Source organism: Gorilla gorilla, chromosome 10 (genome assembly GCF_029281585.2).
Source record: "Gorilla gorilla gorilla isolate KB3781 chromosome 10, NHGRI_mGorGor1-v2.1_pri, whole genome shotgun sequence".
In the NCBI taxonomy this organism is placed as follows: Eukaryota; Metazoa; Chordata; class Mammalia; order Primates; family Hominidae; genus Gorilla; species Gorilla gorilla.
The window spans coordinates 117,165,923-117,183,307 of record NC_073234.2 but is presented as its reverse complement, the minus strand read 5'-3'; the positions used below and the strand labels follow the sequence as shown (position 1 = coordinate 117,183,307).

The 17,385-nt window shown below is 43.2% G+C and overlaps 1 protein-coding gene across 2 annotated transcripts in view; it reads left to right on the top strand.

Annotated features, from left to right (window-relative positions):
* Positions 1–15,226, top strand: part of GNPTAB (N-acetylglucosamine-1-phosphate transferase subunits alpha and beta) — an 89,756-nt gene extending 74,530 nt beyond the window's left edge. Inside the window, exons 18-21 of one of the 2 annotated variants that reach the window (XM_019038895.4) lie at positions 237–335; positions 6,250–6,417; positions 10,928–11,018; positions 13,479–15,226. In XM_019038895.4, the coding sequence (XP_018894440.1) occupies positions 237–335; positions 6,250–6,417; positions 10,928–11,018; positions 13,479–13,556 (436 nt within the window). In that variant the 3' untranslated portion in view covers positions 13,557–15,226. Of the gene's footprint in view, positions 1–236; positions 336–981; positions 1,332–6,249; positions 6,418–10,927; positions 11,019–13,478 lie in introns of those variants that run through there. The other variant, XM_055358782.2, reaches the window with a different exon arrangement.
* The last annotated feature ends 2,159 nt before the right edge of the window (positions 15,227–17,385 follow it).

Sequence of the window (17,385 nt, the reverse complement as noted above, 5' to 3'; positions counted from 1 at the left end):
TGTTTAGTATAAGAGTAATCACAAAGGTCTGGCTTTTTCATAATTCTACAATATTTTGTCTATTAAGCACTGTTCTAAAATTTATATGAGATTGTTTGCTGTAGTAGTATTAAAAGTTTAAGTTATTTTGTGGATGTTGAGTCCACTACGGTTTTAAAAAATGTATTTTCTATTGAAGTTTTATTTTTTATATCCATGTAATTATTTAAACTCTTCAAATATGTTTTGATAATTAGGTTTGAAATCATGGGAGAAGAAGAAATCGCTTTTAAAATGATTCGTACCAACGTTTCTCATGTGGTTGGCCAGTTGGATGACATAAGAAAAAACCCTAGGTACTGATTTTTATATATAACTTTTAATTATGCAAATAAACCTGAATAAAAGGACTGGAAAGAAGGGAGTAGCTTATTTCTGTATGGAACAGACCAAAAGGCCTTAACAGTGGAGGCAGTGTTGGAGCTGGGGGTTGAGTGAGAGATAGGAGTTGCAAGTTGAGGTAGGGTCCCCCATGCAGAGGGATGAGCCTGAACTTCGAAGAACTGGGTTCTATTAATAACAAGCTGTTCAGAGAGACCCAGGGACAGATCGCATTGTGGGGAGGTGAGGCCAGGCAGCTGGGACATTCTAGAAATGCCTTTTTAGAATTATGGCATTTCTAAAAAGGTACTTCCAGAACAGTTGTTTAGATGGAATTCAAAGTAAAGTTCAGATTAGCTTTTGAGGAAAAAGGAATGCTACTGTAAATGTGAACCTTAATCCAGTATACTCCAGCCATCCTTTGGGGATGAATAAATTTTCAGGTTTACCCAAGTCTTAACAATTTCTTTACTAGCCCCTTAACTGTTACTTTAGCAGGTTTGATAAAATGTGCTAAAAATATGCATTTTTGAGTTTTTAACTTTAGTGGGAAATAGGTGTTTCATCAACTTCTTTGGAAAATAAAGACGCTGGCATATAAACTATATTTTTTTGAGACAGGATCTCACTCTGTTGTCCAAGCTGGAGTGCAGTAATGCAAACACGGCTCACTGTAGCCTCGAGCTCCTGCGCTCAAGCAATCCTCCCACCTCAGCCTCCTGACTAGCGGAACCACAGACATGAGCTGCTGCACCCAGCTAAAATGGAGTATTTTTAATTTCTGAGTCTTTAAATGCGTTTGGAGGTCTTTAGTTTTACCTCACTGAAATTAGGATTTTAATTATAAATAATCAAAGATGTGAACCTTACAGACATTTTAAAGCCATTATATTTTTTCTACAAATCCTGTTCTCGTTTGGAGGAGAAAGAAATTGGAATTTTCAAAAAAATAAAAATACCTTTAATATCTATTTAGTGTCTTCAGTAATCCAGTAAAATACTTGATTTTTTACAAAATGTTTCCCACAAGCCAAGCAAACCATAAGCTACAATAATAATTACCCAGCGTACAGCCCTCTTTGCATATGCTGTTCCCTCCACTTGAAGTGTACTGTTTAATTTCTTAAAATAACTTTAGCTTTTAAGAACCAATTTTGATGGGAGTACAGACTTCCCCCATTTTCTTGATGAGTTCTCTCCGTCATGTGTAGTAATAATGTGAGAATTTGCAGTTTTTAGTTGTAGCCTATACTTTTAGGTCTTTGTGCCAATTTGAAAGTTATTGGGTTAGAGTATTCATAGACATTTTCATGGTACTTAAAGGGACAGGGGTTTAGTAAAAAGACACATGGCAAGCCAGGCTTTTTCCACAGTTTGCCAGGCCCAGCTGCCTCTTGTGTACCTGAACAGATTTTATCATTAACCCTTGTTTATGTTGTTTTGTTTTATTTCGATGAAGGCTTATTTTAAGTCAGGCATGGAAAACTAGACTTCAGACTGACTTCAGCTTTAAGGACATGTTTATCCCGTTAACAGGGAGTCTGGGATAGACAATCTCCAGGCTTTGTTTTTCTCTGAATTTCTTTTTTTTTTTTTTTTTTTAATTGATCATTCTTGGGTGTTTCTCGCAGAGGGGGATTTGGCAGGGTCACAGGACAATAGTGGAGGGAAGGTCAGCAGATAAACAAGTGAACAAAGTTCTCTGGTTTTCCTAGGCAGAGGACCCTGCGGCCTTCTGCAGTGTTTGTGTCCCTGGGTACTTGAGATTAGCGAGTGGTGATGACTCTTAACGACCATGCTGCCTTCAAGCATCTGTTTAACAAAGCACATCTTGCACCGCCCTTAATCCATTCAACCCTGAGTGGATACAGCACATGTTTCAGAGAGCACAGGGTTGGGGGTAAGGTCACAGATCAACAGGATCCCAAGGCAGAAGAATTTTTCTTAGTACAGAACAAAGTGAAAAGTCTCCCATGTCTACCTGTTTCTACACAGACACGGCAACCATCCGATTTCTCAATCTTTTCCCCACCTTTCCCCCCTTTCTATTCCACAAAACCGCCATTGTCTTCATGGCTCGTTCTCAATGAACTGTTGGGTACACCTCCCAGATGGGGTGGTGGCCGGGCAGAGGGGCTCCTCACTTCCCAGTAGGGGCGGCCGGGCAGAGGCGCCCCTCACCTCCCAGACAGGGCGGCTGGCCGGGTGGGGGGCTGACCCCCCCACCTCCCTCCCGGACGGGGCGGCTGGCTGGGCGGGGGGGCTGACCCCCCCACCTCCCTCCCAGACGGGGCGACTGGCCGGGCAGAGGGGCTCCTCACTTCCCAGTAGGGGCAGCCGGGCAGAGAAGCCCCTCACTTCGCCGACGGGGCGGCTGGCCGGGCGGGGGGCTGACTCCCCCACCTCCCTCCCGGACGGGGCGGCTGGCCGGGCGGGGGGCTGATCCCCCCACCTCCCTCCCGGACGGGGCGGCTGGCCGGGCGGGGGGCTGATCCCCCCACCTCCCTCCCGGACGGGGCGGCTGGCCGGGCAGAGGGGCTCCTCACTTCCCAGTAGGGGCGGCCGGGCAGAGGTGCCCCTCACCTTCCAGACGGGGCGGCTGGCCAGGCGGGGGGCTAACCCCCCCACCTCCCTCCCGGACGGGGCGGCTGGCCGGGCGGCGGGCTGACCCCCCCACCTCCCTCCCGGACGGAGCGGCTGGCCGGGCGGGGGGCTGACCCCCCCACCTCCCTCCTGGACGGAGCGGCTGGCCGGGCAGAGGGGCTCCTCACTTCCCAGTAGGGGCGGCTGGGCAGAGGCGCCCCTCACCTCCCGGACAGGGCAGCTGGCTGGGCGGGGGGGCTGATCCCCCGACCTCCCTCCCGGACGGGGCGGCTGGCCTGGAGGGGGCTGACCCCCACCTCCTTCCCGGACGAGGTGGCTGCCGGGCGGAGACGCTCCTCACTTCCCAGACGGGGTGGCTGCTGGGCGGAGGGGCTCCTCACCTCTCAGACGGGGCAGTTGCTGGGCGGAGGGGCTCCTCACTTCTCAGACAGGGCGGTTGCCAGGCAGAGGGTCTCCTCACTTCTCAGACGGGGCGGCGGAGCAGAGATGCTCCTCACATCCCGGACGGGGCGGCAGGGCAGAGGTGCTCCCCACATCTCAGACGATGGGCGGCCGGGCAGAGACGCTCCTCACTTCCCAGATGTGATGGCGGCCGGGAAGAGGCGCTCCTCACTTCCTAGATGGGATGGTGGCCGGGCAGAGATGCTCCTCAATTTCCAGACTGGGCAGCCAGGCAGAGGGGCTCCTCACATCCCAGACGATGGGCGGCCAGGCGGAGATGCTCCTCACTTCCCAGACGGGGTGGCGGCCGGGCAGAGGCTGCAATCTCGGCACTTTGGGAGGCCAAGGCAGGCGGCTGGGAGGTGGTTGTAGCGAGCCGAGATCACGCCACTGCACTCCAGCATGGGCGCCATTGAGCACTGAGTTAACGAGACTCCGTCTGCAATCCCGGCACCTCGGGAGGCTGAGGCTGGCAGATCACTCGCGGTTAGGAGCTGGAGACCAGCCCGGCCGACACAGCGAAACCCCGTCACCACGAAAAAAATACGAAAACCAGTCAGGCGTGGCAGCGCGCGCCTGCAATCGCAGGCACTCGGCAGGCTGAGGCAGGAGAATCAGGCAGGGAGGTTGCAGTGAGCTGAGATGGCAGCAGTACCGTCCAGCTTCGGCTCGGCATCAGAGGGAGACCGTGGAAAGAGAGGGAGAGGGAGAGCGAGAGCGAGAGCTTCTAGGTGATTCTTAACAACATTACAGTTTGAGAAGCACTCTTTTCTCTGAATTTCTTAGCTCTGCTTGTGATGGCTTCATCATCAGGCCGCAGACCATTAACACATTCTAGAACTTTAACATTGGTTAAATAATACCATCTAATAGCCTGTCTTCAGCATTTCCCCAGTTGCCTCCAAATGCCCTTCATAGCTGTTGTCTGCCTCTTTTGTTTTTAATCCAAGATACACTCAAGGCTCATATATTAGGTTGACATAGCTCTTTAGTATCCTTTAATTTAAAGTAGTCTCCAGGTTTAGAGAAAGATGAATGAGCTTTCACATACCCCTCACTTGTCTTCCTTCTTCAGAAGTGTAGGCTACAACTAAAACTTTCTTCTTCAGAAGGAAGACAAGTGAATTATATTTATTTACTTCCGTTTCTATTTGACCTTGTTTCATCTAAACACACCCACTCCATCACTGCTACCTGATTAATATTAAGTGAATCTCAAACATTGTATCATTTTAGCTCCATGTTTTTTGTATGTATCTCCAAAATATAAAGATTCTTAAAAATATAACCATAATACCATTATCACCCTAAAAAAATCAATAATGATTCCTTAATATGACCAACTACTTTGTCAATGTATACCTTTCACTCCTCTTAACTTTCATAAAGACTTACGTGTTTTTTTGGTTTTTAAGTTTGTTGGTTTGAAGTTAAATCTATGGGTTTTCCCTCCATCTCTCTTTTTTTAACTGTATAATTTTTTGCATGTGTATATGAAGAAATCTGATTATAGATTCTATAGCTATCTTACACTTTGTCCTTCTCTGATTGAATCCTAGTTAACAAGTTTCTATGTCTCTTGTATTTCCCATAAATTGGTAGTTGGATCTGAAGGCTTTATCAGGTTTGTTTGATTTTTTTTTTAAATTTTGGCGAATCTACTTCAAAAGTATTGGCCTACCTACAAGCCACTTTAATGGGCCCTTAGTTTAGTGACCTTTGCCTTGAAAGGAACTTGAAACAAGCAAGGAAGCACCGCTGTAATCTGCTTTTTTGCCAGAACTGTAGCATCTTACAGCTTGGTTAGAGACATAGTAAGCAGAAATTATCAAATTCATATAATCTGTAGCTATAAGGCACTGTCTCTCTCTCTCAATTATTTACATGATTTTTCTTTGTAATATAACTATCATTTCAGAGAACTTGGTTTTGATTTTTTTTTTTAATCTTTTTTAAACAGAGTCTCGCTTTATCACCCAGGCTGGAGTGCAGTGGTGCAATCTAAAGATTGCTCACTGCAACCTCTGCCTCCCGAGTTCAGCAATTCTAGTGCCTCAGCCTCTTGAGTAGCTGGGATTACAGGTGTGCCACCACACCTGGCTAATTTTTTTGTATTTTTAGTAAAGACAGGGTTTCACCATGTTGGCTAGGCTGGTCTCAAATTTTTGACCTCAAGTGATCAGCCTACCTTGATCTCCCAAAGTGCTGGGATTACAGGCATGAGCCACCATGCATGGCCTTCAGAGAACTTGGTTTTAGGTACTTACGGATTGTCTTTCTTTTTTTTCCTCACTGCAGCCTCTCCCTCCCAGGTTCAAGCGATTCTCCTGCCTCGGCTTCCTGAAGAGCTGGGACCACAGGCACGCGCCACCACATCTGGCTAATTTTTGTATTTGTAGTAGAGATGGGTTTCGCCATGTTGGTCAAGCTGGTCTCAAACTCCTGACCTCAGGTGATCTGCCCACCTCTGCCTCCCAAAGTGCTGGGATTACAGGTGTGAGCTGCCATGCCTGGCCACTGATTGTGTTTGCTAGCTGCCAACAAAATATTCTAGTCAGTTAACTACATTTATTGAACAATTAATTCAGGACACTCTAAAAGGAAGTCATTAAATTAATTTACTCCCATAGCTAAAAGGCCATCTACCCTAGTTCTCTTGTTTTATAGGTGAGGAATATCTAAAGAAAAATTTTATAGAATATCATTCCCCCAGAGAATCATATCAGCAAATATACCAACTTGGGACATAAGTCCATTTAAAATATATTTGGAATCCACATCTTTGTTTTGTTAGGTCAGGATTATCCATATGTAACTAATAACCCTGGCTTTCTGTTATTTCAGGAAGTTTGTTTGCCTGAATGACAACATTGACCACAATCATAAAGATGCTCAGACAGTGAAGGCTGTTCTCAGGGACTTCTATGAATCCATGTTCCCCATACCTTCCCAATTTGAGCTGCCGAGAGAGTATCGAAACCGTTTCCTTCATATGCATGAGCTGCAGGAATGGTAAATTCTCATGTTTTATATATGCATGTGTGTGGGTGAGTGTATACATGTATATGTATCTATATGTTAGTGATGAAATTTTTTTTTATGAAATTTCTCTTTTTATTTTTTTTTTTTGAGACGGAGTTTCGTTCTTGTTGCCCAAGCTGGAGTGCAATGGCGCAATCTCAGCTCACTGCAACCTCCGCCTCCTGGGTACAATGATTCTTCTGCCTCAGCCTCCTGAGTAGCTGGGATTACAGGCATGTGCCACGAAGCCCAGCTAATTTTTTGTATTTTTAGTAGAAACAGAGTTTCACCATGTTAGCCAGGCTGGTCTAGAACTCCTAACCTCAGGTGATCCACCCGCCTCAGCCTCCCAAAGTGCTGGGATTACAGGTGTGAGCCACCGTGCTCGGCCAAAATTTCTTTAACGTGTTATTTGCTCTTTAATTTCTTTGTAAAATGTATAGTTATAATTTTTATTGAGTTTAATATTTGAAAGGCATTTATTTGCATTTTAAGGGATTTGAAAAAATGTATAACTGGGTTCTTTCAGTCTAGTTGGAACTTTATTTATTCAACTGTTTGTTGACCAATATGTAAGTGAAGGGATTGTTTAGTATAAAATGAGAGGTACATGAGGTCGGTATGTGCTGAGCTGATAGTCAAAGACTTTGGGGAAAATGAATTAAACTAAGTCCTGAAGGCAGAATCTCAGAAGTGGTGAGAAGGGAACAATGAGCAAAAGCTTGGAGGTGGGAATGATCAGGGCAATTTGGGGGCTAGCCCAGCTTAGTTGGAGAATTCATATTGAAATAGTGGAGTGTAAACCTGGAAAGGCATTAGGAGCCATTTCATTCAGTACTTCAACAACCAGACTATCTGGTTAGCCTTTATAACCAACCAGGAAACTTTATAATGAGTAAAGGATTGGGTTAAGCAGTTTGTTTTGTTTTCTTTTGTTTTGAGACAGTCTTGCTCTGTCACCCAGGCTGGAGTGCAGTAGCATGATGTCTACTCACTGCAACCTCCACCTCCTGGGTTCAAGCGATTCTCATGACTCAGCCTCCCGAGTAGCTGGAATTACAGGCATATGCCACCATGCCCAGCTAATTTTTGTTATTTTTAGTAGAGACGGGGTTTTGCCAGGTTGGCCAGGCTGGTCTCAAACTCCTTGGCTCAAGCGATCCTCCCGCCTCAGGCTCCCAAAGTACTGGGATTACAGGCCTGAGCCGCCGTATCGGCCCTAATTTTCATTCTTATATTTGTTAAATCAGCCAATTTATTGAGTGTCTACTGTGGGAATAATCACTAGCAATATTGAGTGTTTACGTAACAATACCTTACTCTAAGGCCTTTTTTTTTTTTTTTAACTTAACTGTAACATGGTACTTGACTAAGAGCTTTTCATGCACATTCTCATTTAACTATTCTAACAACTCTGTAGTAGGTCCATTTTATCCTCAGCACAGCAACAGGAAGTAACTTGCATAAGGCATCTGAGCTCCTGAATGGGGGAGCCCGTGTATGAACCTGGACAGCCCATTCCCCAGATTCTGGCCTACAACACCTACTAAGTGTGCTTCGTCATCATCACTGCCGTCAGAGTAGCTACCCTTTTTCTTGAGAACCTGTTGTATGCCAAACACTGTGCTGAGCAAGATGTTTACTCTCTACAATTAAAAGTATTGTAATTGCCATGTTGCAGATGAGAACATAGTAATGTGAGTTGAGTAACTTGCTCCAGCTGAAGTAGCTGGCAAGTGGCTGATCCAGCCTGACTCCCAGTCCTCTGCACATTCCACTATATTCCAAAGCTGTTTTATAAGTTTTCTTCATCTTTCATTCTACTGCCATTGCCAACATTTAATTATAAAGATAATTTTATCTTTCAGTTTAGGAAGATTTTTGACCCTTTGCTTGCCTCTCTGTGCCAGGTGCTAGGAATACTAAGATGAAAGGTATGTGGTACCAGGCTTTGAGATGCTCACAGTCTATCCAGGGAGACGATACCAGGCAAATTGTGATACAGTATATTGAGGGCGGCAATAAGAGTTCAATGCAGTTGGTGTACATAGGAAGGACCAGCTGATTCTGTTACGGGAAGGTGACATTTGGACTTGATTTTGAATTATGAAAATGACATTTCCATGTAAGAAAGAGCATTCCTGGTAGAAGAAATGGCATATGCAAAGGCACAGAGGCGTAAGAGAGTCCTGTGTCGAGAAAAAAGATTGTGAAAGGCTGTATTTGAATTAGACTTTTTTCTTTTGAGAATGGACCCCCAGGAGAGATTTTTTTTGATGTTTGTCATGATCAGACTTCATGATTTGAGATGATAACTAGTATTAGTGGGGAGGTTGGAGTGGTGAAGAAGTTACTTAGAGTGGGGCAGGGTTGCCTGGGAACTGGAGGCAGGGAGACAAGTATATAAGCATTTCACTAGTCCTAGAAACAGTCAGTCAGGTGTGAACCAAGGATACAGCCTAGGCAATAAAGAAAAAGCAATAGACGAATTGGGAGACACTTTAAAAGGGAAATTGGCAGACCCTGGCACTAGAACTCCTCGGTATCTTGGAGTTGGGCAAATGAGACAATTAGGATGAATATTGCTGCTATCTTTATGTTTTTATTTTCATAAGGAGAAGTTATTACTGAATCATGGGTCTTGTCTCCCAGAAATGGCAAGGAATGGCTTCTCACCGTTTTCACTTTCCCTTAACTCAGAGGAAAAAGATCTTTAGGTGGTTCTAAGTGTTAACTCCCCAAATCCAATTTGTGACTAAATTTACCCTCAAGGGTCCATTTGAATAAGAAAGAAGTGGGCTTAAAAGTAATTTGAGAGGACCTTGATTTCTGTGCTGTACAAATGGTGTGAATCAGGTGTGGGTGCTCTTACAGTCATTCCCCTGCCCTGGAGGCTGCTTGCTCCTCATCCTGCTCAGTTCTGCATTGTCTCTCACTGCTAGCCCTGCTTTCTAGAAACTGTCTTGTTTCTCTTTTCCTCCCTGAGTTCCCTGCCATCTTTCCCTAGTTGCCTGCATTGACTTTCTTCCTGTTCCCACAGAAGCCCATTCCTTTTGGGGTATAGCACTGCACAGCCATCTGTCTGGTTGTGTTTGTCTCTCTCGGTAGACTGTGAGCCCTCTTCCAGGGCAAAGATGATGTCTTACTGCTGAGTCCACAGTGCCCTCCCTAGAACATAGCAGGCGCTCATTGGATGGGTTCTCTCACAGCTGGGGCATTAGCTGTCTGTAGTCTGTGGCTGCTTAGCTCTTTAAGAATCCACATTGATTCCGAATGACACTAGACATTAGTTGACAGAGCTGGTTATGATCCTATTAACAGAAGTGGGAAATACAGGGGGAAGAGCTGTGTGTGGGCGAGTGCCATTTTGGATGTGTGACTTGAGGTAGAGACGCCCAAACAGTGGAAAATGAGAATCTGTAACTCAGCACAGAGGCCAGAGTTTGGTAGTTACTAGCATATCTTCCAAACCTATGGTAAGCATTTTTATTTAATCTTCATAACCAATTGTTCATTATTTCCAAATTACAGATGAGGAAATGGCTGTACTGCCTCTTTTTATCCCCAGTATTCTCTTGGCTCCAGGTCCAGTTGATTCTACCTCAGGAATGTCTCTTCTGTTGCTTATTTCTTTTCATTGTCACTGCTTCCTTTCATGCCTGGACTAAAAGTAAACTGCCTGCCTTCCTTGTTTGTCCATCCTTCAAATGGCCAATATGTTTACCCTGATTATGTCACACATACCCCCACCTGTCTGTTTCATCCACTTTCCCACTAGAGTGTTCTGTCCAGACCCCACGGTGTGGTTTTGCAAAGCAGCTGCAGTTCACACCCTCTCACCTTCACCTGGCTTAGTTCCCCCCATGCTGCCGCATGGATTCACTCCACTCAGTCCCGTAGGGCCCAGCTGGCCACCGTGCCACTCTACTGCTCCTTCTCTTTCTCATCCATATGCTTCCTGTCCCCTTCAAGGCTTACAGGAAATGCCACCATCTCTGTGGTACTGTCCTCATTTCTCTAAGTTTTTCACGTGACTTTGCTTTTGATAATGCATATTTCTGTCTGTCTTATGTGATGGCAAGTCATCAGTCAGCATGTCAGCAACGCCTCAGGTTTCTAAACACTTAAAAGCAGGGACTTCATCTTGTTCATCTCTCCATATCCGCAGGAAGTATTTATCAAGAAACTGAGTGAATAAATAAGTATGAGTGAATAAAAATGAATGAAAGTGGTTTTGTTTAAGTGCCAGAAGTAATTTTCTTTTGAAGTCCTCTCTCCTGCCTGGATAACTTCACTAATTCAAGTATAATATTTACTATGACATAATAAAAAATCTGAACTCATGTTGGAAATGTATATTGTGTGAGCATTTTAGAATTGCAAGACAATGTTTTTGTGTTTCCCAACATTGTTTTTATAAAACTAGTACATAAATAATGCTTAACTAATGGTAGTGAAACAATATACAGAAGTACATAGTTGCTTTCTTCTCTCTGCACAGGCGGGCTTATCGAGACAAATTGAAGTTTTGGACCCATTGTGTACTAGCAACATTGATTATGTTTACTATATTCTCATTTTTTGCTGAGCAGGTAAGTTTTATATATTTTATGTGGGTATTAAATGGTATTTCTTGGTATACTAGCATCTGAATGTTTTAGAAAATGATACGCATTTACAATCAAAATTTTAACTTCTCTTATTGTCTTATAGCTCATATGTGAATATGTTAAATATGTTTCACAATATTCAGGCAGCAAATATAACAGTCTTTTATTCATTTCTCTTCTAAATCCATTACCAGTGTTCTTTTTATCTGGAACTCAACAGATTAACTTGTAGATATCAGGCTAAAACCAAGTAGCTCTAAGTATTTATAACCAAAAAACCATCTAGAATCCTTATCTAATGTTAATTTTCTATGGGTCTCCAATTTTCTTCCTCTCTTTCACGCTTCCTTGAGTGAGCACAGTGTCTTCAGACATCCCACGGTTCCGTTGTGTTGTCTCACTCACACCGGTAGCTCCCATTTATCTTTCTTTCAATCGCTAGGAGTTCTCCCTCCTCTCTCCTCCTTCCTCCTCTCCTTGTCAGCCCCTCTACACCTGGGCTTTCCTCTGCATGCATGTACACATGCAGCCTCCTTGAGGTGAGTGTCCATAAGTCGGAGGGAGATTTGTGAGGTAAAGAGAAAGGGATAAGAGAGTCCTCATTAGGCTATTCACATATGAAATACTCTGAAGAAAAAGGATTGAAGGAGGGAAATGGGCATCTTTACCAACCTGACTTGGGTGTGGCAAGTGACTTGGCCTCTGCCTCCAATCAAGGTGACTGTTGAGTGGAGCTTTTCTAGCTGTCACTCAAATGAAACGTACACCAAGTTGACTTATACCAAGAAGGACAAGCACCTAAGTACTGAGAGCTTCAGGATAAACGAATGGGCTTCTTGCTGTAAATGGAAGGAAATTCAGGAAACAGAGACTGGGCAGGTGAACAGGACAGCAACTTAACCTTCATCTGCTTTCCAGGGATTGTACATCTTGTCCTTGATGTTTGTTACCATTGTTCCTGGCAGGTAAAAGTCTTATGAAAAATCTCAGAAAGGCTGTACCTGCTTTTAGAACAGGGTCCAGTGAGAAACCTTTGAGTCTGCTGTGCTGACCTAGGATGGGGAAGGAAAGGAGCCCTGACTCAAAGGAGCAGCCATTAATGGAAAGAAAGAGGAGTGTCAGTCTTTCCTCTGTGTCATCTATACCAGTAGAGAATAGGGAACTAGAGAGGCAGGAAGAGGGAAGGGAAGGGCAGGTTAAATCCCAACACCCTGCTCTCTACTGGAGTCAAACTCCTTCCTCCTGCCATACCTGCCACCTTCACAAACAAAGCAGCCAATGCTGCCTCTTACTCCCCTCCCAAATCCCAGCTCATCATTCAAACCATGCTGTCTTATGTTTGGGCAAAGCCCTGCCTCCTCCTACAGATGAAGGAATAAGCCAGTCCTACATGGTTGGGGAGAGGGAAGACAGGGTAAATATAGAAATCCTAGATGGAAAACATAAAGAGCACATTTTAGGCCGGGTGTGGTGGCTCATGCCTGTCATCCCAGCACTTTGGGAAGCCAAGGTGGGCAGATCACTTGAAATCAGGAATTCAAGACCAGCCTGGCCAACATGGTGAAACCTCATCTTTACCAAAAATGCAAAAATTAGCCGGGCATGGTGGTGGGCATCTGTAGTCTCAGCTACTTAGGACGCTGAGGCGGGAGAATCACTTGAACCCTGGAGGTGAAGGTTGCGGTGAGCCAAGATTGAGCCACTGCACTCCAGCCTGGGCAACAGAGTGAATGAGACTCTGTCTCAGAAAAAAACAAAAACAAAAAAAAACCCACATTTTTAAATTGAAATTTTATTATAATGTTGATTTGGTTTTCTATTTCAGATGTATTATGGGTAAACTTTTTATGAGACAAAAGTATTCAAGTTCTAAGCTACTAATTTACAAATGAACTTTTATATTACAATCCATTTTTAAATTGGGTGTTACCAGTGTTCTCCAATGATTGTGATTAGGTTAAGTAGGGGGGAGAGAAATGCTGATAGGATTTTCAGTATAGGTGTATGGTTGTTTTTTAATCCTATCTTACAAATGTAGTCATTTTCAAACCGAGAGACAGTGTCTTATGGCTAAATAGAGCCAGTGTCCTTCAATAGAAATACTTGACAAATGGACATCTTGAAAATAAATATGCTTTGGTAATAGCTGTGTAAAAATCTGTAGTTGTAGGTCTTAGAAAAATGAAGCATGGGCCGAAATAATTTTAATCCTCTTGGGTCTCTTTGTGGGCACATATCTAGGCATACTGTCCCTACAAAGCTAAACAAAACTAATGTTTGTTTTTGTTTTGGAAGAGGAATGATGGAGATTTGTTTGTTGTCTTTTTAATGTATAAGATTGTGGAAATGATTAAGGTCATATGGCTCTTAGAAAGTTTGATGCACTTATATTCTTTCATCAACGTGAGAATTAAAATGTATTTTCTGTCTTTCATCATTTAGTTAATTGCACTTAAGCGGAAGATATTTCCCAGAAGGAGGATACACAAAGAAGCTAGTCCCAATCGAATCAGAGTATAGAAGATCTTCATTTGAAAACCATCTACCTCAGCATTTACTGAGCATTTTAAAACTCAACTTCACAGAGATGTCTTTGTGATGTGATGCTTAGCAGTTTGGCCCGAAGAAGGAAAATATCCAGTACCATGCTGTTTTGTGGCATGAATATAGCCCACTGACCAGGAATTATTTAACCAACCCACTGAAAACTTGTGTGTTGAGCAGCTTTGAACTGATTTTACTTTTAAAGAATTTGCTCATGGACCTGTCATCCTTTTTATAAAAAGGCTCACTGACAAGAGACAGCTGTTAATTTCCCACAGCAATCATTGCAGACTAACTTTATTAGGAGAAGCCTATGCCAGCTGGGAGTGATTGCTAAGAGGCTCCAGTCTTTGCATTCCAAAGCCTTTTGCTAAAGTTTTGCACTTTTTTTTTTTCATTTCCCATTTTTAAATAGTTACTAAGTTAACTAGTTATTCTTGCTTCTGAGTATAATGAATTGGGATGTCTAAACCTATTTTTATAGATGTTATTTAAATAATGCAGCAATGTCACCTCTTATTGACAATACCTAAATTATGAGTTTTATTAATATTTAAGACTGTAAATGGTCTTAAACCACTAACTACTGAAGAGCTCAATGATTGACATCTGAAATGCTTTGTAATTATTGACTTCAGCCCCTAAGAATACTATGATTTCACGTGCAGGTCTAATTTCAAAGGGCTAGAGTTAGTAACAGTACTACTTACCAGATGTAATTATGTTTTGGAAATGTACATATTCAAACAGAAGTGCCTCATTTTAGAAATGAGTAGTGCTGATGGCACTGGCACATTACAGTGGTGTCTTGTTTAATACTCATTGGTATATTCCAGTAGCTATCTCTCTCAGTCGGTTTTTGATAGAACAGAGGCCAGCAAACTTTCTTTGTAAAAGGCTGGTTAGTAAATTATTGCAGGCCACCTGTGTCTTTGTCATACATTCTTCTTGCTGTTGTTTAGTTTGTTTTTTTTCAAACAACCCTCTAAAAATGTAAAAACCATGTTTAGCTTGCAGCTGTACAAAACTGCCCACCAGCCAGATGTGACCCTCAGGCCATCATTTGCCAATCACTGAGAATTAGTTTTTGTTGTTGTTGTTGTTGTTGTTTTTGAGACAGAGTCTCGCTCTGTTGCCCAGGCTGGAGTGCAGTGGCGCAATCTCAGCTCACTGCAACCTCCGCCTCCCGGGTTCAAGCAGTTCTGTCTCAGCCTCCTGAGTAGCTGGGACTACAGGTGCATGCCAGCACACCCTGCTAATTTTTGTATTTTTAGTAGAGACGGGGGTTCCACCATATTGGTCAGGCTGATCTTGAACTCCTAACCTCAGGTGATCCACCTGCCTCTGCCTCCCAAAGTGCTGAGATTACAGGCATTAGCCACTGCACCCAGCCGAGAATTAGTATTTTTATGTATGGTTAAACCTTGGCGTCTAGCCATATTTTATGTCATAATACAATGGATTTGTGAAGAGCAGATTCCATGAGTAACTCTGACAGGTATTTTAGATCATGATCTCAACAATATTCTTCCAAAATGGCATACATCTTTTGTACAAAGAACTTGAAATGTAAATACTGTGTTTGTGCTGTAAGAGTTGTGTATTTCAAAAACCGAAATCTCATAAAAAGTTAAATTTTTGTCTGACACTTTGATTTTTAAATCTTTGAGGATTGAGTTTACTGTTACTCAGATTCAGCAGTCACTTGAGTGCCTTTACTGTGTATCAGGTTCTGTGCTGAACATTACTAAAATTAAGTGGAAAGTAAGGAAAGATTAGTATTATACAGAAGAATGTTGCTTTATGAGGGGGGAAATAGTTTCTAAATGGAATTTATCATATGGTAAAATTTAGGATATCTGGGTATCATTATAAAAGCTGAGATTTATTCTAGAAAAGTTAGAGAAATGAACATTTGTCTGTAATGACGATTTCTGTGGTTAGATGAATATAGTCCATACCTAATTAGGAGCTTGATAATGGGATGGATAATACAATCATAGGCTATTCATAGACTCATTCTAATGATCCTGTGATTCAGTAGAATCATTAGAACAGAGGAACCTCAGAAGTTGATGAGCAGTCAGATGGTCAGAACCATTTGTTCAAATGAAGTCCTATAGAAAAGGTCACTCTGTGTTTTAGTTTTTTGTGCTGCTGTAACAAAATACCTCAGACTGGGTAATTTACAAAGAACAGAAATTCGTTTTCTTATAGTTCTGGAGGCCGAGAGTCCAAGATCAAGGGGCTAGCAGGTTTAGTTGTCTGGTGAGGGCTGCTTTCTGCTTTTAAGATGGCTTCTTGAATGCCATGTCCTCGCAGAGCAGAAGGGCAAGAAGGCACAAACTGCCTCTGTCAAGCCCTTTAATAAAGACATCTAATTGAATTGATGAGGGCTCTGTTCCCATGACTTATCACCCTCTGAAAGCCCCACCTCATAATACTTTTAAATTGCCAGTTAAGTTTCAACATGAATTTTGGACAGATAAAAATTCTGTGATACAAAAGAAGGAAGGCTGCTTCTCCTGCCTGATTCTCAAGGTGTTCCCTCCAGCTCCCAGGCCCTTCAGGCAGAGTTTCAAAACAACTGTCTGGACGAACCCTTGCTTTTTATCGGCAAGGCCAGGGGGATGACATGACTTGCTCAAGGTCTTAAAACCAGTTAGAGGAAGAGGTAGGGTGGGAACCCGGGTTGTCCCTCTTTCCTGTCCCCACCAGCCCATGCTGCCTCCCCAGGACTGTGGCACATGTGGGTGAAGAGCACACTCTGCAGTCAGACTACGGGAGTTCAAGTCCTGGATCCTGGACACTGCTTGCCGTGATTTAGCTTTCTCTGCCAAAATGTGGGAGGCAATACTGGTAGCTACCACAGAGGCTTATGGTGATAATTAGAGGAAATGACATGTGCAACACATGCAGCCCAGTGCCTGGCAAATAGTCCTGCCTGCTAAATGTCAGTGGTGATGATGGTAATGATGGTAATGATGAAAATTCGTGTTAAAGACTGTTGTCCAGGCCAGAGGTGAGGCTCCTAGTCTAGTCATTAGGGTGAGATGATTATATTGCTCTTAGCTAAAAAAGTGATACATTTTCTAATTAAAAAGGATTTTTTTAACCTACCTTATGTCTTCAAAAGTGTTTTTTTTTGTTTCTTTTGAGACAGGATCTCACTCTGTTGCCCCAGGCTGGAGAGCAGTTGCCTGATCTCAGCTGACTGCAGCGTCAACCTCCCAGGCTCAAGCAGTCCTCTCACCTCAGCTTCCTGAGCAGCTGTGACTACAGATGTGCTCCACCACATCTGACTAATTTTGTGTATATTTTTGTAGAGACAGGGTCTTACTATGTTATCCAGGCTGTCTCGAACTCCTGGGCTCAAGCAATACTCCTGCCTCGGCCTTCCAGGGTGCTGGGATTACAGGTGTGAGCCACTGTGCCTGGCAAAAGTGTTCATTTTGAAAATTATTTCTACATATACCAAGAAGTATACAAATAATAACAGATCAAGGATTTAAACTAAAGGGTAATCACTACTTAGGTCAAAACATCTAAGGAAGAAACAGCACCAGTCCCACACAAATTCTTCCAGAGAGCAGAAAAAAGCAAAATACAGTATCATCCAACTCATCCCTTGAAACACAACCCCAACAGTAAAACTTGGCTCAGATACCACAAGACAAAAACCATGGGCAGTCTACTGCAAAAGAATCCCAAACAAAATACTAACAGGCCAAATTCAGTTATTCCCAGAAGAACAACATTTCACAGTCAAGCGGGGCCTACTCCAGGAATGCAAATTTGGCCCAAC